Source organism: Mytilus edulis, chromosome 4 (assembly GCF_963676685.1).
Source record: "Mytilus edulis chromosome 4, xbMytEdul2.2, whole genome shotgun sequence".
NCBI classification, from domain to species: Eukaryota; Metazoa; Mollusca; class Bivalvia; order Mytilida; family Mytilidae; genus Mytilus; species Mytilus edulis.
In genome coordinates this window covers 38,241,086-38,265,705 of record NC_092347.1, presented here as the reverse complement: position 1 = coordinate 38,265,705, position 24,620 = coordinate 38,241,086, and the positions used below count along the sequence as shown (strand labels likewise).

General features: G+C 30.6%; 1 protein-coding gene and 2 long non-coding RNA genes across 3 annotated transcripts in view; all 3 read right to left on the bottom strand.

Annotated features, from left to right (window-relative positions):
• The window catches only part of LOC139521365 (uncharacterized), a 47,458-nt gene extending 43,964 nt beyond the window's left edge, over positions 1-3,494 (bottom strand). Inside the window, exon 1 of the mRNA XM_071314844.1 lies at positions 3,287-3,494. Coding sequence (XP_071170945.1) covers positions 3,287-3,494 — 208 coding nt within the window. The remainder of the gene's footprint in view (positions 1-3,286) is intronic.
• Positions 3,495-4,437: 943 nt separating this feature from the next.
• Positions 4,438-10,356, bottom strand: LOC139519653 (uncharacterized). The gene is made up of 3 exons (XR_011663641.1): positions 10,232-10,356; positions 9,514-9,636; positions 4,438-4,557 (listed from the first exon to the last, which is right to left on the bottom strand). It is a non-coding gene; the product is annotated as an uncharacterized lncRNA (long non-coding RNA).
• A 978-nt stretch (positions 10,357-11,334) lies between these two features.
• Positions 11,335-24,241, bottom strand: LOC139519652 (uncharacterized). The gene is made up of 4 exons (XR_011663640.1): positions 24,124-24,241; positions 20,670-20,749; positions 13,198-13,296; positions 11,335-11,451 (listed from the first exon to the last, which is right to left on the bottom strand). It is a non-coding gene; the product is annotated as an uncharacterized lncRNA (long non-coding RNA).
• Between the last annotated feature and the right edge of the window lie 379 nt (positions 24,242-24,620).

Sequence of the window (24,620 nt, the reverse complement as noted above, 5' to 3'; positions counted from 1 at the left end):
CCGAAAACTGGAAAATCCCCCCTTTTTTAAGCATAAAAATTCATGACACGGAAACGTAAAATCTGAAATCTATAAAAATCAGAGCATACGTCAATAGATTTAAACAATTCACCAAAGTCTCATTAAGTTGATGGAAGCATTTTGGAATTAGTCTCCGAAAACTGGAAAACTCCCCCCTTTTTAAGGAAAAAAAATTCATAACATGGAAACGAAAAATTTGAATTTTATAAAAATCGAAAGGGAGCTTACGTCAATAGATATAAACAATTCGATAAAGTTCCATAAAAGTTGGTGGAAGCGTTTTTTATTAATTGTCCGAAGTTTGGACGACGGACGGACAACGGTATACCATAATATGTCCCGTTTCAGACGGGCGTATACAAACAAAGAAACAAGTTATAAAAAATGCTAAACATATAGTACAGATACAAATGTGCTCGATGTTTGTGATAGAGGGGGAGGGGTGTGAAATTGCTGCGAGTTTTGTTTATCCAAAATCGATTTTACATATGTCCGTTTTTTACAATCAATATTTCACAAATTAAGTTAAGAATAAGGAATCAGTGAAAAACTATGTAAATTAAGTATTTTTTTATTATCCTACATTGAACTTTTGATGTTGTCCCTTACTTTGGCTTTGTGGAAGCGTCGACCATGTGCATTATACGCTGTCATCATTGCAGAAGTTGAAACACTATGTATTTCCGTTGGTTCCCCCACCCTTTTGTGGGGAAAATTTGGTTGATTATATAGGAAATCGTCGAAGCATGACTGGACCCCCATAAAGTCAGTCAGTGCCACCCCTTTTGAAAAGTTCTGGATCAACCACTGCTGCTGTCGTAAATGATGGTAGCGAGGGTTAACTATCGCTAATGCTTTACCAACTCTAGCTTCACACACGTTGATTCCTTTGCTTGATAAATGTAACTACTAGTATTTGTTCCATGTACATGATGCATACGGTTTGAAATTCGATCATTTGTGTCGATCTGTGTCGATCTGTTATTTTTTCCTTTTTGTATTTCAAAAGAAGATTGTCACTGACTGAGACCCCTTTTTTGTGTCGACATATTTGTCCTATAATACTCGTTTTGCTTTCACATATTGAAGATGTAAAATCATATTAAAGACATGATAATAGAATGTACATAATACAGAACCTCGGGGGAACTGTTTCATGTTTGTTGAAATACTATTCACATAATTATTATATATTCTTTGCTACATTTTGTTTTCGGTAAAAGCAAATATAAGAAGTCTTTCATTCTTCGAAATATACATTTACCATACATACATGCATGCAAGTTAATTTTATATTTTCTTTTATAAGATGATTATTTGAAATTCTGCGAATGAAATTGTGAATATCATAAGCTTGGGAAAAACAAGTTTGTATTAAACAGATTCAAAATTAGGAAACGCTGTACAGTGTAGAAAAATACAAAATTGAAAACATATACTAGCACAGTGATCAGAATAATTTAACATCTACACCCATCCCTCCCCATCCCTTTCAAATCGCGAACCCTGCTCCTTGAGCATGTACATAAACTGACATGGACAATATCTAATATTCTAATATTTTCTCTTCTTTTCTAACATGTTTGACACATTCAGCCACGATATGGTTCAATGCAACTTCGTCTACTCCGCATCGCCTAGTAATTCCATTTTCAGAACAAAAACGACTTACGGAAAGAAAAGACAAAGAAAAACAAAAGTCAGATAGATAGACAGATAGCAAGATATATACAATGAATGACAGATTGATAGATAGAAAGATGGATATAAACACGTAGCTACAAAGACAGCTATATACATTGTATATAGATAAAAAGAAAGAATGATTCTTTGTGGTCATTATATTACTTGTCAGTGTACCATTCTTGTTCGGAATTTGTTGATACCACACATAGTTCACACACACACACAAACACACCTTAAAAAGATCTTCAAGACATATTGCGCTTAAAACAAGAAAAAAACAAATGGAAATAGTAAAACATTTAATAAAAAGGGACAACAATTTAAACATTTAAAACGCCTACATTGAAACAAATTACATTTCGTTCCCATTATTAGACATTTAAATAATGAACATTTTTCAAATTTGAATATTGCACAGTAAAATGAAAATTGAAAAATTGGAGCATTTTTCATTTTTCAATATTAAACGTCAAATTGAAAAATGCTCCACGTTGGAGCATTTTTCATTTTTCAATATTTGAAGACAAATTGAAAAATGCTCCACGCTTGAGCATTTTTCATTTTTCAATATTGTAAGTCAAATTGAAAAATGCTCCACGTTAGATCATTTTCCATTTGTCAATATTGTAAACTAAATTGAAAAATGCTAAAGGTCAGTATTTTCAATATTTGCTTTTAAGAATGAGATTGAAATATGTTTTGTTTTCTAAAGCAAGCTAATACAAATGTTTTAATCATTTTAAACTTTTGACAAAATAAAAAAATCATTTTTAACAGAAAGTTATTGTTATTTGTTTCAATATCTTCGTTAAATCAAAAATATAATTTCATGAAAATAACAAATTTCAAATCTCATAGAGAAAATGGTTTTTCGAAAGTGATTTCTATAGGTTTTTGTTACATTTTTCAAACCAACTACCTTTAAGATTTGCAGAGCAATTTGAAAATTTATTTTTCATTTTGAAATGAAAAATGTTTGGCGTAAATGTACACAGACGTCATTAACTATCAAGGAGTATTAATTAGGAAATTTATTAAAAAGGAATTAAACAATTCAATGACAATCATGTACGCTTTGGACACTTAATAACAATCTGTTCATAGTTTGACAATTAACCATAGACTAGAATTATTTAACATCCAGACTTCTACGTAACCGGTCATTAGCTATGGGCCAATGTTTATGGACAACTGGACTATATAAGATCCAGCTTTGGACTTGGAAGAAGAAGGACAGATTGGTACGAGAGATTGGTACCGGAGATTCCGCCAAGGTCTCCCCCTCGTGGGTAGGCTGGAACATATGCGCTTAAATATCCAAACGTACTCCATCCGGATTGAAACTATACGATCACGTGCCCGTGTGAGATATTGAACATTCGAACAATTCAACTTTAAAGACAGTTTGTGAACATTCGAGCATTTGAACTTTAGAATCTTTCTTGACTTTGTATTACATTATAAAATTATTTATTCCATTAAAGACTTCGTAACAATTTAACGCATTGTCGCAATTTTATGAGAGAAAAAGAAGAAAAAAACTCAAAGCAAACAAGGAGAAATACAAATGAAAACGTACCCTTTTCACAATACTGGCCTTCAAACCCATTTGCACATTTACAACTGTATGATCCAATGTTATCTGTACAGCTTCCGCCATTTTGACATTTCACGCCAACACAGTTATCAATATCTGAAAGATAAGGAGAAGCAGGGTTTGGAGAGATACGAAACAGTATACATGACATTCCATAAGGAATGAATTGGTATACATACAAATCTTCCATGAGGTACGAATGGTTTAAATATAGATCTGCCATGAGAAAAGAAATGGCATACATATAAATCTTCCATAAGGTACGAAATGGCGCACATAAATGAGACATTTAGTTGCAAGAAATGAAACACATATACATCTTCCATGAGGTACGAAATGGTATACATATACATTTTCCATGAAGTACATGTAAATATTCAATGATGATAATAAAATGGTCAAGGTACGAAATGTTCAGGGTACGAAAAGGGGGATACGAAATGATAAGGCTACGAAATGCCTATAATTCCACAAGGAATGAAAAAGTACAAATTTGAAGAATGAACAATACTAAGTTAATTTGATAATTATTTTATGTTGTTTTTTTACGGACCAAAGACAACTAATGTTTACTTCATCTCAATTCTTAAAATTTTTTCTTTCAAAGCCAGAAAGAGGATATGAAGTGGCCCATGATATCCATGTACTAAAAACGATAGATTATTCGAAAAAGGATGTTTTCTGCTTCCCAATTGATAACAAATATGATACGATATTTCATAGCTAGAGTTTCGTACCAGAATGTCCTAGAGGGTTGCTGCTTACAAGACGCTGTTAATTCAAGAAGCTATAGTGACAAAATTGAAATCATCCCCTTATATTTTTACCGATTGATTTGCGGCAGGATCTTCTTATCTCCTCGGAGAACCTCAGATCATCCCTAGTTTTGTTTAAAGGGTAGATGTGTTGCTCTTGCTTTACATTTCAGCATTGTACGTTTGGGTCATCATTGCTCTTCAACTTTGTATTTGTTTCTTTCTCTACTTACATTTTAGATCTATACATTAGTAAAACATTACTATGTATAACAAGTAATTTTGATATAGCTACTTTTTGAAAAGCATCGAAAATAGGCATTACTGGTTCTTTTATAAGTTGTTATATACATAAATGTGTAATATATATGGATTTACCCGAGCAAGATAGTCCATCTAATGCAAGTATGTATCCAGATCTACAGCTGCACTGATAAGAGCCAACGGTGTTCAAACAGACATGAGCGCATTTTGAATTCGTTGTACATTCATCAATATCTGGAATTATAATAGAGTTCAAATGACTGTAAAGACGAACTCCGGAATCCCCGCATTCTTTCGTATCACTTATTTAAATCTCGATTCATTTAGTGTGGTACACGAACATTATATCTTCATGCTTGATATATATTATAGACCACAACCAAAAGAGAAATGTCGGTTCTTCCAAAGGACCTTCCGAATTATGTATTTCATACATGCTAGATTAATACTTAGACATAACAATTTATTTACATATATAGTGGTATATTATTGGCGGATAAAAGGATCTTCTAATGATATGATCAATGTCTAACTCTGTCTGATATTCTGGACATGTAACAGTTTTTGACTGAGTCGGTCCTGTAATTTCGCCGAAAAATTAAATGAATATGATACCAATAGAGTCATATCTTTTTATCATCAGATATGTAGCTGTCAACACATGAGACTGTAAGTCTAACCTTCATTCAACAATTGACAGTGATGTTATTAAAGTGACGCCATTAGCTTTGTTTTGTAACTCTTTTCAAGAATATGCTTATTTGGAGACCGATTCATCAAGATAAGATTACAAATGAGGCTTCTAAGTAATAGGTATATAAGTATATGTTAAGCGACGGTTATGTTGTTTATTACTTTCAAAGAATGAATAAGTAAAGTTTTACATATATTTATGGAATTCAATTGTAATTCATTTGGAAACAGTCAATGAGAGGTTTAGTTTTGATTTAAACTACGTCGAATCAACATTTAATTCTGGAAATCATAGATTTAAAAAATAATTATTTTAGATTGTGTTTTCTTTTCTGATGAAAACATGGAAACTGTTCAAATTCTTAACCATTCTTATATGTCCATTGAAATGAAATGTTCAGTACTTTGTTTATGAAACAAAAGAATACACTAATTTGAATGTTACACGTTTTTGTAAAATTTGTATCGAAAGCAAATCTGTTAAAACTATGAAAAAAATCAAAAAAAAAATCCAATATTTCAAAATCGACCAAATGCTTTAAATAAGCAGCTTTTTTAGTCAACTTTATGGTTTAAGAAGTAAAATCACAAAAATACTGAATGGATAACAACTGTCATATTCCTGGCTTGGTAGAAAATGGTTGATTGAACCTCGTTTTATAGCTAGCTGAACCTCTCACTTGTATGACAGTCGCATCAAATTCCATTATATTGACAACGATGCGTGAACAAAACAAACAGACATATCATATTAGGTAAAAATGCAAAAAAAAAAGGTTCAGCAGTCTATAATGTGTAATAATCTTAATCAGTAAAAAATACCACAAACAAATATGTAGCAAAGAAATGGTGGATTAAACCTGGTTTTATGGCTAGCTTAACTTCTGACTTGTATGACAGTCGCATAAAATTTTATTATATTGACAACGATGTGTGTATAAAACAAACAGCGTTCTTGTTTTTGAGTCCCTAATATAATTTTGCATTACTTTCACTTGGTAAAACGAACAAATACATTTTAATTGTTTGTGTAAAAAAATTAGTCAGAATTAACGCAATAAATCCGTGATGGCAATCCTACGGTCTGAAAACAAAAGTCAGGTGCAAATATGTCAATCAAAAAAAGTGTAAAAAATTATAATTAATAGAAAACAAAAACAAAGACAAAATACTACAAGTGTAAAACATAATGATGGGGTTCTGGATTCTGTAAACAAAATACAGAATTTGTGGCGGGTATTAACTATTCATTTATACATCCCTAAATCCTAATTCAAATATTTTTAAATGTTAAGACTGACGATTTGGGAACAAATGAATACAAAACGGTTCATATGAAAAAGTTGACCAGATAAAAAATCCCATATCGTAAAATTGGTTTACATTTACCATTCAGACTTTGTAGTTTACGAACATAGTGGTTTTTTTTAGTATTCATCAATGTGATTAGATTAAAATCTTGTTACACTATATTTCAAAAAGTGTGAACCTTTGCTACAAGTAAAAACAATTTATATTAAAAAATATAAAAGCTCAAACACATCAAACGAAAGGATAAAAACTATCATATTCCTGACTTGGTACAGGTAGAAAATGGTGGATTGAACCTCGTTTTATAGCTAGCTAAACCTCTCACTTGTATGACAGTCGCATCAAATTCCATTATATTGTCAACGATGCATGAACAAATCAAACATAAATAATAGGTACAAATGTCAAAAATAGGGGTACAGGAGTCAACATTGTGTTATCATCGATCTTAATCACTATAAAAACAAACAAATGTAACGAAGAAGCACAAAAAGGCATACATCAAATTTAACATCCTCATTTTGCTTATATTATACGATTTTATTTATCTATGTAAAATCCATCCATAAAGTTTGAAAGGTTTTAAGTACTGGTGTAAAATTGCGCGTTTGAAATTCGCACAGGTAGACATAAAATAGTTTTGTCGTTCAAAGTATGACGGGATACATAGATACAGGGTCACGTAAAATAGATATCACAAAAAACAGACTTAACAGTAAAAGTAATAAAACTAAATAAAATAATTGTGTTGTTCAAAGTAAGACGGGATACATAAGTACAGAGTCACGTCAAATGTATATCACAAAACACAGACTTTACAGTAAAAGTAATATTAATAAATAAAGTAATTTTGTCGTTCAGAGTATGACGGGATACACAAAATCCACCCATAAAGGATGGAAGGTTTTAAGTACTTGTGTAAAATTGCGCGTTTGAAATTCGCACAGGTAGACATAAAATAATTTTGTAGATCAAAGTATGACAGGATACATACATAAAGAGTCACGTATTAACAGATATCACAAAAAACAGACTTAACAGTAAAAGTAATAATAATAAATAAAATAATAGTGTGGTTCAAAGTATGACAGGATACATAAGTACAGAGTCACGTCAAATGTATATATATCACAAAACACAGACTTAACAGTAAAAGTAATGTTAATAAAAAAGTAATTTTGTCGTTCAAAGTATGACGAGATACATAAGCACAGAGTGAATGTAGGACAGAAAGTCACAGGACAAAAAGTCACAGACAAAGAGTCAAGGACAAAAAGTTACAGGACAAAAAGTCACAATTCAGTTTTTAGAATATTTTTCTTAAAACAAGAAAAAAATAATTTGAAAAATATTTTTATGATTTTTCTTGAACTGTTATATATAAAGCAACTTTGTAATTAAAATTTATTCAATAAATATCAACAATGATCAAATAATTGTTATGAAAACAAAATGTCAAAGTGACTTGGTACTTAAATGGCTTCATGGTGCCTTTGAATGATTAAAATCTAATAAATTTCAGTTAACAAAGCTTGTGAGCAATGTCCTATACTTAAAAATGAATAGATAAAATTGAGAATGGAAATGGGGAATGTGTCAAAGAGACAACAACCCGCCCAAATAAAAAACAACAGCAGAGGGTCACCAACAGGTCTTCAATGTAGCGAGAAATTCCCGCACCCGGAGGCGTCCTTCAGCTGGCCCCTAAACAAATATATACTAGTCCAGTGATAATGAACGCCATACTAATTTCCAAATTGTACACAAGAAACTAAAATTCAAATAATACAAGACTAACAAAGGCCAGAGGCTCCTGACTTGGGACAGGCGCAAAAATGCGGCGGGGTTAAACATGTTTGTGAGATCTCAACCCTCCCCCTATACCTCTAACCAATGTAGTAAAGTAAACGCATAACAATACGCACATTAAAATTCAGTTCAAGAGAAATCCGAGTCTGATGTCAGAAGATGTAACCAAAGAAAATAAAGAAAAATGACAATAATACATAAATAACAACAGACTACTAGCAGTTAACTAACATGCCAGCTCCAGACTTCAACTAAACTGACTGAAAGATTATGATTTCATCTATGAACATCAGGCACAATCCTTCCCGTTAGGGGTTTAGTATCATACCATCATAACATATATGAGAAGAACATAACCCGTGTCATGCCAACAACTGTTTTTAGAATAAATGTGTTTAGTTCCGATGCAAAGACCTTATCAGTGACTCAATATTAACGCCAAAATATGCAATCTTTAATGACTTGACAACAGTATCGTAATTATATCCCTTCTTAATAAGTCTATTCAAAGGTTTTGTAAGTTTCTGAGGTGTAATTAAAAGAAAATATTTCAAGATCTTTCTCTTATATATATTCAAACAATAGCAAAACAATAATTGTGACTTTTTGTCCTATCAAATTTGTGACTTTATGTCCTGTGACTTTTTGTCCTGTGACTTTCTGTCCGTTTACCGCACAGAGTCACGTCAAATGTATATCTAAAAAAACAGACTTAATAGTAAAAGTAATATTAAAAAAGACAAATAAAAGAATACTATAACACGTTCAGGTACAATAAGACGAACGGTACGAATTCATTATAACAAATCCACTTTTTGACAATAATTTTAAAAGTGACTATTCTGTGATACTTGTGTCAAAAATTATCCAAAGCCAAGAAATATGAAATGATGTTGGTACAAATAGAAGGTTGAAATACGCCGTATCTTATTAACCTACTGGTCTTAAACTGTGACGGTATAAAAAATAATTTTCTGTTAACTTATTGCTGATATACATGAAAAAAACAAACAAAAAATCCTTTAAACACCAATATGATGTTACAACCAGGCCTTTTATAGATGACTGTGCGGTATGGGCTTTGGTCATTGTTGAAGGTCGTACGGTGACCTATAGTTGTTAATTTCCGTGTCATGTGGTGTTTTGTGAAGAGTTGTCTCTTGGAAGTCATACTACATCTTTTTTTTAAATTAGCTTCTTGTTTTTACTTTTTGCATTGTAAACGCTCTGTGACTTCGTTATTATTTTGATGTTCTACATGTTTTGTTGACACGGTCACTGGTTATTCGTATCGTTTCTGCCCTTCATCGTATTTCTGTTATAACTGATTAAATATAATTATACGAAATATTAGGAAATATCGTTTTATATACCAACCTTCACAAAGTTTCCCGTCAGAACCTAATTTAAATCCATCATTACAATCGCAGTAATAGGTTCGATAATCGTTTACACATTTTTGGTTACAACCACCATTATTAACTGCACATTCGTTTTTGTCTGAAAAAAAAAGCATTTTATGTTTAAATTGATAAATACAAAAAGGTCAGTCTACAAGAAATGACATATCTGAAGCTCTTTATAACATAGAAATAAAAACAAATTAAATTTTATAGAATTGGTCAAAGATAACTCATCTTATTCATGGGTAAAGGTGCCATCATTTGCGAAGCGAATGTATATATTTCACCCTCTAATCTATAGGTGATGTCGGGATATTTTTGTTAACAAGTACCAAAATATCAAAAATAGTTACCAAAACACATGGAATTATACTTCAAAAAATTAAGTGTAACTGTGAACATGCACATCATGATGAAGTTGTAGCATTTTTATGGTAAAAAACAGGCAAAAAGGTTGCTACCTTTAGAAGTTTTGTCTAAACAAAAATGATTTATTAGTTTTTGTGCTTCCAACTGTTATTCTATAGTGACATACTTCTTTGAATATCGATTAATTGTTTAATTACAATGCGTATATAGGGTAATCTCCCAGATTATGCAACCGAATACTTCATTTTACTTTACCTTTGCTCTTTGTGTTTCAAGTATAAATACAATTTACATGCATGACTTTTTTTATAATCAAAACATACCAGTACAAGTTTTTCTGTCACTCTCAAGAACAAATCCTGATGTACAATTACATTCATAAGAACCTTTTGTATTTATGCATATATGGCTACAGCCACCATTTTTAACTAAACATTCATTTTTATCTGAAAAAAAAGAAATATAAAGTATAAGTGGAAATTGTTCTTTACATATAAAATATTATGATATTTATCATCATATGTTATAAATATACGTACTCGAATACATGTTATCTTTTAAACATGCATACAGCGTATTGATGTTATATACGACTTGTTCGTGAATGACTTGGAAATGTTTATTTTTCTAAATTCACATCCATAACTGTGTGAATGACGGGATCAAATGTGTCCCTTACTAATCTGCCTCGGGCTATACCGTATAAGTATATGTTATTTCTTAGTTTCATGTACTATAAGAACATACTTTATTTGGGGAGGTCCATAGATTTTGAATTTTCAAGGAAATGATACCATGTTAAACATTGACGTCACAGACGGTAATGAGGTGATATCAGTTAATTTTACAAAACAAAGTGTGCATGAACATTTGTAAATATTAACAATAATTATAAAGAAAAATATCAGTTGGTGGTCATGACACCGTTTGGTTGGTATAGTGAACTGAAAGAGCGGGTTCAAGGTTGGTAAAAGTTTGGCGTAAAGATATAATATGTACGTCGAATAGTGTAATACATTTTGCACAAAATAAAAAATCAAAGCTACTATTGTTTGTCGATATTTAAAAGAAAGTTTTATTTGCCATTATGTTTGTCCCGATAAAAGTAATTTATGTGTATTTGAAAACATTTTTTTTAGCAATGTTTGTTATATTTTAGTTAATAAAATATAAGATGTATCATGTTTGACAGAGAAAATCTTAAAACTAAATTATCTATTCTAGCTCTGCATTGGTATTTGTCAACTTTAGGCTAGGCAATTAAAGAGAGGGAATGATGAGGTATATATTTGTTTTAACTTACTTTCGGTTGTTCATTGTTAAAAAGTTTACAGAATGGGTTAAATAAAACATACTACAACTGTCGATACAACACCACCCTGTTGTTGATATTCATATATTAAACATAATTATAACTTACCTATGCATGTTTTATAATCATTGTCTAAAACATATCCGTTTTCACAATGACATATGAAGGAACCAAATGTATTTGAACAGTGCTGATTACATCCGCCATTATTAGATAAACATTCGTTTATTTCTGAAACGAAAATTATTAGTATATATTATCAATAAATTCATAATAAATACCAATATAAAATTGTGTACGTTAGTCGCGCGTTTTGTCTATAGAACACTCACCAGCAACTGTTTAATCAATTTGAAAAGCCAAATAAAGAACGAAGCTAAAGAGCATTGCTGAAGGAAAATTCCGATTTTTTTTCTCCAAATACAGATGAGTATCAATTGAAGAGGTGAAAATCCTTAGTATTTCAAAAATTCAAAGTTGTGTGAACAGTTAATTTAATAATGACCACATCAATGATAGTTCATTTCAATTTAGAACGCACAAGTGCTGACTACATACATACTTAACCAACTAACATCAACGGTACCGACGTAATTGCATCAAGACTTTAGATCATAAGGTGATAAGATATATTCCATGACAATAAAAACCTTAAATGAAACATCGAGAATAATCCAATATATTGATATCAGCACATACTGATTTTAAACTACTGTCGCGTTATTTAATTGAAGTAAATGTAATCAATTGTGTGAATGCTTCATGGTCAAGGTATATATAAATTTAGACATGTCCAATTAGTGTACACCAAAACGAACAATGCACTTATTGCAATGCGTTACCATAAAATACCAACTTATTAAGACATAACCAATATATAGAATGCAGAGACGTGTAGTACAACCACGTGTGACTTCGAAATGGCAATTGATGAAATGACAGCAAAGAAGTATAAAAAGTAGTAGAAGTATCATTAACATTATTTTGTTGAACTATATTGACATCTGAACGAGTGCATTGAAATCAATATGCCACAGACAAGATTGAACAATTGACCCATTGTCCTATGGGAATAGATTTGCTGTTGGCAATGTATTTAGAGACAAACATCACAGAGTAACCATTAAACTATTGTCATTCGTCTTAAAGGTTCAGAAAGGTCAGCCTCGTATAGATAAAAAACGAGAATGTAACAAACAAATCATTGAAAAAGATAGCTCTTAGTTATGACTTTACTAATTATGATTTATGAAAATTGATAACTGCTTCAGATGTGATTGGTGGATAATAATGTGTTTAACTATATATAGCTTCGCTTATTATACAGACATTTCTTTCGATGTCCCTGTTTATTGCACAAAAAGGTAATGCGTTTAAAGAAAAAAGGATATGCCATAGGTTATTTGTTGACATGAATACAGCAATTCCTATTTTTAGTACAATCGAAAATATTACAAATGGTGAAGCTGAAATCATTTCTTCGTGAATTTTACGGACGCCATCACCAGTTGGTTGACCGTTATGGAATATCCGTTTCACAGATGATATCGGATATGTTCATTATGTAGTAACTACAATCCGTTCCGTTTTCACAAATTAAACCTACCGAATTAGACTATTAACAGGGTTAATAATAACATAACACGACGTCTGCCACATGTGGAGCAGGATCTACTTACCCTTCCGGAGCACCTAAGATCACCCCAGTTTTTGGTGGGGTTGTGTTCTTTTGTCTTTAGTTTTCTATGTTGTGTTTTGTGTACTATTATCTGTCTGTTTGTCTTCTTCTGTTTTAGCCATGGCGTTGTCAGTATAATTTCGAGCTATGAGTTTGATTGTCCCTCTGGTATCCTTCACCCCTCTTTTACAAGATACTCTGCTCTCTGTTTTATTTGCATCACATTTATTTTTGAAAGAAATGCTTGAAGGGATATATCAAAACGGATTTAGTAAATAAACTAAAAAAACTATTCATACCTATACAATCTGGACTAGCAAATCCTGATCTACAAACACAAAAGTTTGGTTTCGTGCAGGTCCCTCCGTTTGAGCAACTCGTTGAACCATGGCAAATCGCTGGAATGTAGATTAACGATAACTACGTCAAATTATTTAATACATTTACATACCTTCCAAACATTTAACGCATTTGAGTTTCTACTCATCGTAGTTTTAAGTGTACATGTCATATCAAGAGAAAAGCATATGATTTTGGCCCTTTCATGAATATAAAAATTAATTGGAAAGGTAAAGGCTAGTATGAATGAGACAAGTTCAAGCAATTCTGACAAAGCACAATCATATATAGACAAATTTATGAACACACCGCAAAGTCAACGCAGGAATCTGTCTCAACATCATACCCCACCTACACCCCCAGAGAACTTACATGACAGAACTACTGGTAATAATGGCCCAAAGAAGGCCAAAGCTTAATAATTGTAGTCATATAGACAATGTAAAATATTTTAATGTAAATATTATAGTACAATGATCTTTTATCTATATACATGTATAATATAAACCAAAAAAAAAAATCAAAATGAATACTAAAAAAAGTTTTCAGCTCTTTATAAGAGTTAACTTCAATGTGTTGATGTTGTTGATTGTGAAGTTGACTATTGGTCATAAATGCAACTCATGTGCATGTTTTTATAAATGCAAACTCAAAACCTTTATTCTATTTAAGGCTTTGCTAAACTATAACAAAAGATATATAAAGTGTGAGATGTATATGTCAAAAAGAAATATATTACCAACTATTTTTGATTTCAATGAAGTATCTCATGAAATGCATGTATGCACGATGTGCATTATTGCTTTAATATTATTTACAACTATTGTGTTTACTATTGGTCAATCGCTGAAAAAAATCGAACAGCGAATATTTATTTATATAATTATCATACTACTAGTAAGTGGGTTTTTATCTGCGCTATTTTTAGCGCAAGTATACACATGCTGTGTGCTATTAATAGTAAATGAACGATTGTTGACATTAAGTAGAACACTGAATACAATATTAATATTCAATTTTTCACTGTTTAGAATGTATAAATACTTACCTCAATGTCAGCGTATTCATCCATACAGATTATACTGTATTTGTAGTTCAATAAAATATATTTTTGAAGTATATTTGAATGTTGCGGTACATGTAATAAATCCACGATATGCACTATTGAATATTCTTTTAAACTTCCTAATAGATACAAGTAAAATATCTTGCGAACAGTTTACTTTTTTAGTAAGCATAGCCAACACAATTTTAAAAGCAAACGATGTAGTTGACATACGTTATTATCCTAAATTTGTTTACATTCTCCATTTCACTTTTTCAAATAAAAGTATGCACACACATAATGTGAATAAGACACGCATATCAACCAGATATATCCATTCAAATAGTCATTGTAAGGCTGTAACAAATCACACGTGGATGTTGATTATTTCAGTGTCAATTTTATTGTCTATTGATTTTTACAAAACAAGGTCAAAGCAGACCGGTAAATTAAATGCCGTATTCACAGGTAGCGTGTTTTATTTGCTACCTGTAATTTTAGGTAGCTTGATGAATTGTACTTTTTATGTTTATAGAAGTAGAGTGATACACATTGTCGATTTCGGTATGATTGTTATAAACATGTGTTTTAATTGTATTGTTTGCAGGTATGGACAGTTTTGTGAGGAAATAATTATACAATTATATGAAATTATACTTTGAAATGGCATCTAAATTTCTAATAAACTTAAGTAGTTTAAATGTAAATGGTACTAAAAATAAAGTTAAAAGAGACAGAGTAATTGAATGGATTAAATGTCAAAATACTTCTATCTGTTTTCTACAAGAAACTCATTTTAATGAAAACATAGAAACAGAAATAAGAAATAATTCAAATTTTGATATATTTTGCAGTCACGGAACGACCTCTAGTAGGGGTGTGGCTATTCTCATTAAAAAGTCACTGAATTATAAGTTGATAAATAAACATAACGATGTAGATGGACGATTAATTCTTTTAAATGTAGAAATTGATGAAAGCGTTTTTACACTAATGTGTATATATGCACCTAATTGTAAAAGTAATAGAAATATATTTTTCAAAAAAGTAAATAATACATTAAAAGAACAAGGGATAGGAATTACGATAATGGGGGGAGATTTCAATGATACGATGAAAGCGATAGACAGGAAAAATGCTCGTTCAGAGGTAAAAAATATCCAATCAGTAAATAGTTTAAAATCTTTAATAAAAACAAATAATTTAACAGACCTTTGGAGATATTCAAATAAAAATAAACAACAATATACTTGGCGAAGAAAAGATAAATCACAGGCAAGTAGGATTGATATGATTCTGATAGGTTCAGATTTCATACCACTAGTAGAATGTTGTAAAATTAAACCTGCAGTTATTGATTCTACGGATCATCAAAGTGTTTTTATGAAGTTTAGAACAGGTGCATCAGAAAAGGGTAGGGGGTACTGGAAAATAAATAATTCTATATTAGAAGATAATGACTACATACAATTAGTTAATCAAGAAATGGAAAGCTGCTTTATGGGTAATCGTAATTTAAAAAACCTTGGTTTAGCATGGGATATATTTAAAATAAAGATAAGGGAGGCAACTATAGCTTATTGTAAATCTAAAGCAAAATTTAAAAGAGAAAACTTACGAACTCTTGAAAAAAAATTAGAAAGAAAATTGAAAATAAGAGATGAACAAGAATCTGAGAATAACGTTTTAGATAAAGATATTGAAGAACTTGAAAATAATATTGCCAAAATTTATGAACAAAAGGCTAAAGGTGCTCAAATAAGATCACGAGAGAAATGGGTTGAATTTGGGGAAAAAAATAACTCGTACTTTTTAGGTTTAGAAAAACAGAGACAGGTAAAAAAGTCAATCAATAAATTAAAAGGGGAAAATGGTGAGATTTTAACGGATCAAAGTGATATACTTAGTAATATTAGAGAATACTATAAAAAGTTATATTCGACGCAAAACCCTGATAAAACATCAAGCGACAAATATATTTTTGAGACAAAACTCGATAAAGAAATGGATAAAAATGATAAATCAATTTGCGATGGGGATATTACAGTAGAAGAATGCTCAGATGCTATTTATAAAATGAAACTTAATAAATCCCCTGGATTAGACGGTTTAACCGTGGAATTTTATAGAAAATTTTGGGATAACTTAAAGTTCATAGTAGTAAACATTCTTAATATTGGATACAAAGATCAAACACTTACATATTCACAGCGTACCAGTGTATTAACGCTATTATTTAAAAAAGGTGATCCATTGTCACTAGATAATTACCGTCCTATTTCTCTTTTAAATATTGACATGAAACTTCTATCGTACGCTCTAGCACAACGATTGAAAAAAATCTTACCAAAACTGATTAAAGAAGATCAGACTGGATATGTTAAAAATAGATTTATTGGTTTTAATCTTAGACAGATACAAGATATTATAGATTTTACTGATTTATACAAAATTGAGGGGGCTATAGTCTTTGTTGATTTTTCTAAAGCATTTGACTCTCTAGAATGGAATTTTATGTTTTCAGTTTTAAAACATTTTGGATTTAATGAATCTTTTATAAGATGGGTTAAGACTTTATATAGTGATATTCAAACATGTGTAATGAATAATGGTTGGATATCTGAGGTCTTTAAAAACACAAGAGGTATACGTCAAGGGTGTCCTTTATCTGCATTATTATTTGTTTTATCTGTGGAAATTATGGCTTCCAGATTAAGAAGCAATACTGATTTTAAAGGTATCAGAGTCAAATTAGATTGCAAAAATCATACTATAAAAATTTCGCAACTGGCAGATGATACTACTTTATTTTGTTGTTCTAAATATGATGTTCAAGTAGCTATGAATGAAATTGAAATTTTTGGTTCTTATTCAGGGCTGAAATTAAATAGAAACAAAACAGAGGGGTTATGGGTAGGAAAACTTAAATCTTGTAAAGACAAAATTGAGGGAATCAACTGGAGCAATGGACCAGTTAAGACTCTTGGCATTTACTTTGGGCATTGTACGGAGGAATGTGATAAACTAAATTGGGAAAATAAGATTGAAAAGATGAATAAATTATTTTATTCTTGGCAAAAAAGAAATCTTACTATTTTTGGAAAAATTTTGATAATTAAAACATTAATTGTGCCCATTTTTACTTTTGTGGGATCTGCTTGCAGAGTTCCAGAGAAATTTTTAAAAGAAATAGAAAAAAGTTGTTTTAAATTTATTTGGGATAATAAACCAGATAAAGTAAAAAGAAATTCAATTATTAGTCCATATGAAAAGGGGGGTTTGAATATGATAGATATCAGAAGTTATTTCACCGCTCTAAAAGCTATGTGGGTAAAAAGATTAGTAAATGATTGTGAAGGAAGTTGGACAATTATACCTCAACACTATTTTTATAATTTTGGGTCAAACTGGTTAGTGTTTCAAACAAACAGTGGGGATAAGACAGACGAAAGCATTGAAAACATCCCAGAATTTTATAAAGATATTATTAAATGTTGGAAATTAACTGGTGGAGGTCTAACAAAAAAACCAGAAACATTTACAGATATAAGAAAACAAATATTATGGAACAATAAATTTATTAAATTTGAAAATAAAGCTATATTTTTAAAATATTGGATTAAAAGCGATCTTATTTATGTAAATGATATCATAGATGAAAAAGGTTGTATTTCTCAAGACATAATTTTAAATAAACTAAAAAATAAATCAAACTGGATGGCTGAAATTAATTTAGTTAAGAAATCTATACCAAAAGACTGGGCAGCAATTTTAAAATCGGAAAATTCTATAAAAAGTATTGTTATTATAAAAAGAAACCAATTTATATTGGATGGTTTACCTATAAAATTAGAAGCATTAACAAATAAACTTGTATATAAGTCTCTGATAAATAAAAAAATTGAACCAGCTATTGGACCCAAAAAATGGCTGCGTATATTTGATATAGATGATGTGTCATATCAAAACTATCTATATAAATTTTTATTCAAATATTTAAAAGAAAATAAACTTAGAATTTTTAGATGGAAATTACTACAACATATTCTACCTACAAAGAAACTTTTATGCAGGTGGAAAATTGTAAACAATAGTTCTTGTAATTTTTGTACACAAGAAGAAGATTATGATCACTTCTTTATACTGTGTCCGTATTTAAAACTTTTTTGGAATAAAATAAATGAAATTTTAAATAACAGTAAAATAACTTTTAAAGTAAAACTAAGACACTTAGTATTTGGATATAAAACTTCTGAAGAAGAATATTTTGACTTAAACTATTTTTTAACAATTGTGGGCTTTTCAATTTTTAAAGCCTACTACATATCTGATCAAAAGACAAAAAATGTCAATGTTTACTCAATTCTTCGCAATGAGTTCAATAGAAGAGTATGTTTGAAGGTTAAAAGTAATGTTTTAGCAACTATTAGAAAACATATTACGTGATTAATCGATATTATCTAATATATATATATATATGATGTAAAAAATGTAATATGTATTTTGCAACTAATCACTACCCTGAGTGATTAGTGGATTGTAACAGGGAACATCAGGAGCAGCTTGGACTCTTGAATGATATTGTAACAAGCCAATATTTGAAATAAATATTTATTTATGTTGTTAAAAAAAAAAAAAAAAAAATTAATTGGAAAAAGGATTAGGATAATGGATGTTATAAAACATGGGGGACAAAAACCATTATAGGTAAAAGTAAACAAAAGTAAAATAACAAACAAATCGAACCCCGAAGAAAATTTAAAATGGAAAATCCAATGATATTTTGAAAAGACAAATAAAAGAACACTATACCACGTAATTAAGATGACAAACAACGTCAGTATCTAGAATATATACTTCAAGACCATCGTGTATTATTTTTGAGGTTGATACGGAATATTTTTCAACAAGGTCTTGGTATCTTCCGAAACCTTTGAGAAAAAAGGACGAGACGTTCTTTGACATAACCTTAGTTCATCAACTTTCTGTTCAGACACTGGTGACGTTTTACAAAGTCTAAGTTGCAGCTGCAAGCTCTTTAATACCGAATGAGTTGGGAAATGTATATTCCATATGCAGATGAAGTTGATAAGGTGGGGGGGGAATTGATTATTTCAAAATTATAATCGTCTCTTATGTCAAAGATTCTGGTACTGAGATGACCGCTTATGTCAAATTCAATGTATATATCTAAACATAAGGCAGAGGAAGCCGTGTCTGTTGTTTCTTTAATTTCTGGTTTTAGGGGAAATATCAATGGAACCCAATAAAAAAAAATGGATTGTTTGTGGAAAGAATATTATAAATATCTCTGAATATGAAATTAAATGATCTGGATGCCTTGATCTTCTTGTTGTTTGACAAGTGTCTGAAGGAATTCCGACTAATATGAAAATAAGAAGAAGTCGGCAAGGGGAGGCGAACAGTTCGTTCCAATAGGAATGCCGACAATTAGTTGAAAAAGTCTACTTCCAAATTCAACAAATATGTTTTCAATTAGAAGCTTCAGCATACTGATCACTCGTTCCTGTGTGTAGCATATTTTACCTTTTTGTTCACTTTTAACAAATACTCCATATGGTATCCCGAATAAATGAATAGCATCTACTACAATTTTTAGGTTGAAAAGCATAAATCACGTTTAAAATCATATGTAAACCATGCCTATATATAATATTTTGTCATATATTGAATATACTAAAAGCAAAGCAGAACGTCACATTACAGCAAAACCCGTATACGCCTTCAAATATTTAACATTTCAAGGTATGCAATCAGAAACCCTATGCATCCGCATCTTGCTATAAGATATTAAGGTGTCTGACCACCAATTAAAAATCCCTATCTGTTCAACCAAATTTTGCAATTTTCATAGCTTTCTAAATATTTTACCTTTAGTTTAACTTCATAGAAACCATGTATATCCTGAATCAAACATGTATCACTTTTCTACATGCCAATTTTCAACATACCCTTAAAGTCTTTTAAGAAAATCTGACCTTTGGAACACAGGTACTACCAAAATAAGCCCTGGTTTTCTGGAAAGCTTAAATTAGTATACTATGGAGCGCATTAATCCTGATTTTTTAATGCAAACTCATAGACAAGTAAATTGGGGCTCAAAATGGTCTACATATATTTCGCTTTACACCAAAAGTTTCATTTCTGCAAATGTGTTGGTTAGTTTAAGTACCCAAAGACAGAGTAGGGCTTTTTTGAAATAAGTCCAAAATCGGAGGGAGTAATTGGTGATCTGAAACCTTAATAATCATTAAGCGTAATTTCTTCTTTTTTTTTATCAAAGATGTTATATTTAAATAATATTATGACAACAGACTTTCCATGGAGGTAACCTGTTGTAGAGCTTACTTATTTGTTTTGCTTTACCTTGTGAGCATGATTGTCCTATGTATCCAGCGCAGCAAGTCGTTTTCTTGCATCTTTGGTAATATGAGAAACGTTTGGCCCTAGAAAGACAGTTATTGAATAAATTCATAGCTTAACTGGTTTTGCACAATGTTTATCGGGAAACTTATGATCAGTTCAACACAGAGAGATGTGTTATAATTATTTTCCTCTTAATCTTAAAAGTAACAAGAATTTAAACTTAGTTTTTATTCTAATATAATTTTTGATTAGGTTATCTATTGAATCATTGTGCATTGACTTTCCAAACTTAAAAAAAATCATTTATTTAATAATGTAATGCACAATTATTAATAAATAAATATTTGCGTAACAAATATTGTACAGGAAGAAATAACTTATAATTTTTACAACAAATTACTGTTAAATTGTATATGTCCCGACATAATACGTTTTGCTTCAATTATAATTTCAGTATATAGATAGTGGTTAAAAGTAAATAATTAATATAAGTTTAATTTCTACATGACAGTTCTAAAATCAGCTGCAATATCATTAATTGGTCATGACTGATAAAAGATGTGATATGACAAATTTAAAGCAGTGTATTGTGTATTATGTTTTTCCATTTTGAAAATTATGTTTTTATGAAATGTTAACCGTAAAATTACAAATAAACTGCAACTACAAAATAAATACTGAAAGTCAGCAACATATAGTCATTTTGATGTATTTTATTATAGTTAATAGATATTAAACCGAATAATTTTAAAATGTACTCGATGTATAGTTTTCAGCAGGTTCACACTGATATGACAAAAAAATCTTGAAAAAGTTGTAAAGAGGTCTAGATTGATAAAGTATAATGAACTGTGTGGTACTTTAATGAAGCCTTTCATAACTGATTAATATGCTGTTTTGCGTTTTCAAAACTTATTTTTCTTTTTTTATATCTTCGCTTTCAAAATACTGTGGACGTGTTTTTATTCATTGAAAACGAAATAAGCTCAAATCTACTTTCCAAAGTTAGTTATTAATTCTTTATGCTAAACCGCTTTATTACGGACAATTTCAAAAACATAGGTATACCTTCTGTATTTTGAGCCTTTAATCTTTTGATAGAAGTTTGTTACTCTTTTTTTTTTTATTTGAGGTTATAAACCTTTGAACCCTACTATGAATGATACGTTACTGGTTTACTGTTTTACCTCTGTTTTTTGTCTGTGTGTACATTATTTTGTCTTCGAATTTTAATTATATGCAGTATAAAACAAATGTAAAAAACAGCAAATCTGTACAGCTGTCCATGTGGGTTCACTCTGTATCGTCGAGTTCATATCTATTCATATCTATTATCTCGTTCTGAATATCCATATGTAAACTACGTATGCAATGAACACTCACGTATGATCACTCTTATATTTTACTTTTGCGTTAAGTCGTGATCTTCTATACTGCATAGGAATAAAAACATCGAAAACAGAAATCAATTAAGCATGCTGTTTTGACCTTACTGCGCATCGAAATCACGATTTCCATTTATAGTGTTAAAATTGTTTATTTTGGACAAATTCCAGTGTATGATTTAATGAAATATTTAGTCTGACTTGAGCGACGTATATTACAAAATGCATAAGTTGGCAAAACTCGTTCCCGCCTAGTGAGTACGTCGACTTACGTACGCATATTATTTTATTGGAAATCTGTATTAAGCGTGTTTCATGCTCATCGCTGAGGTTGACAAAATAAACTTTCCTATATTTAGATATTACAGCATCACTCCGAACAATTTACACAAAAGAGATGAACCTTCTCTTTTTGAACGGTTATTTTCCTTTGTCACTATGTTACGGTGTTTATATATCCAAACTCGTTCGCTATGTTTGTATCTGTAGTGACGTTTTAGATTTCAATTAATACCACTACGCGAGTGAACAGTTACACATTATTTCTGAAGACCTTTTTTCATTGTGGACAGAAGTTTTGTCAATCTTATCACTTGTAGATCATGCAGATGAGCCGTCAATGTACCGTTGATAGTTCGAATGTCGTGAAGCTTAATGAGACAGATTAGAGAGAGAGTGGAAAAAGGTATCGTCGTCTATGATGAATAAAATTCAAAATCAGACACACATGGGGACAAATCTACACAGAAACTAGAGACGACTAATGAGAAATAAACACGGATTGCGTAAAACAATTGGAGCTGAATTCTTTCTTTAATGCTCTTTGACACTGAAATAAACATAGTTTCTAGTTAAAACCGGATGAAAAATAGATATAGAAGGTTACCAGTTCATTAAATATATACTACATTTATACATGACTGTCCCTTTGGTATCTTTCGCCCCTCTTTTAGTATTCGCTACCAGAGATCAAGTTACATATAATCAATTTTATTTTAGATAACCATAACATATCTAGATGTAGTAGAAGAAAATGAACATTCATATATATTACTGAGTAGGTATCAAACAGATGAGGTGGGAAATGGAGGACCAAATGTGAGGTTCATATAAAAAAAATCGTCTGAAATCATTGAACTTGCAATTGGCTCGTTGTCCATGTTTCAATGGTTTGGGGAAAATTTATCGATGTATAAAAGATTGCTATTCTTGTCTTCCTTATTTAAATTTATTGCAAATAAATTCCTCATGTCTCAAAATTAAACCCACGTTTTCATTTAATGAAATGGCACGTAATTAAGAGTAATCAATTACATTGTAGTTGAAATGTATAAATTGTGGTCGCCAAATCTCGTCTGTAGAAACAAAGTGTTTGTCAGGTAATTCACCATATTCAGGTGACAAATCTGCTTCTTGTCGAATTATATCTGAGGCCGGGTAAGTGCTCTCGGTATAATCGCTTTGGTGGTTTTCTTTATTTAATTGAACCAGTTGTATATCATTAATCATTTCATTTGTTTACATTAGACTTATACTCGATTGTCAATATCAGTGACCTTGATATATTTACTTCAGTTTTATTAGATTAATTGTGATGCACACAATCAGATAAAAGCATACCGCTCTAGTTATATTTTCATGTTCCATGGGATAAATTTGATATACTAAATGGATTAAGATCTGTTTAATAAAATGAATACAAAGCTTTCTTTACAAACTATTGTGTTAATCCCTGTTCCCGGAGAATGTTAAAAAAATCCTGTTAAAATGCAGGTATTATTGATTGATTGCTGAATGCTTTACGTCAAGTGGCAAATATTTTACGCATTTTCTGCTTCATTTACATCAGATTTTTTAAAAATAATTTTATCATGTTTTTATAAAGTGTTGTACTGGGGCTGATGAGATACATTATGAGACGTTCTTAGATTACAATTGAAACACTAGGTGAATAAGATTTCTTAATAATGATGAAAGGACATACGGTGATCTTTCGTACAACTCTTTTTACAAGGTAAATGGTAAAGACACAGTATATACATATATATTTAGCCCATATAATATATTACCTGTATCTGGTACAATCTGCCCACCCAAAAAGGCCGCAGTCTACAGTATACCTTTCTTTTGAATATGAAACTTTTCTGCATGGAGTGTACACATCGCAATATCCTGCTTCAGAAACACTGTAACAAAAGATAACACAAACAAAACAATATATGCATACTTTGCAATAAAAATATGGAAAGCAAAAGACGTGACCCTTGTCAAATTTTGCGCATATTCCGTCATAGTTTGTTCTTTTTTTCAACTCTTTTTAGTCTCTATGTCTTAGATTCAACCAGCGATACATGAAAGTTTGATGGCATATGTAGTCATAATACACGTACAACATAAACACAACGATCGCAGATTAAACTTTAAAAAGAAAACTCGATAAAATATAAAAATCGTATTTAGGTCAGCAAATTGTCGATTAACAAGAATTTATATTGTACAGATATATGAACAATTCATTTTCAAAAGAATGCAAACGTGAGACAATAATGTATCATGTTGTAAGTAC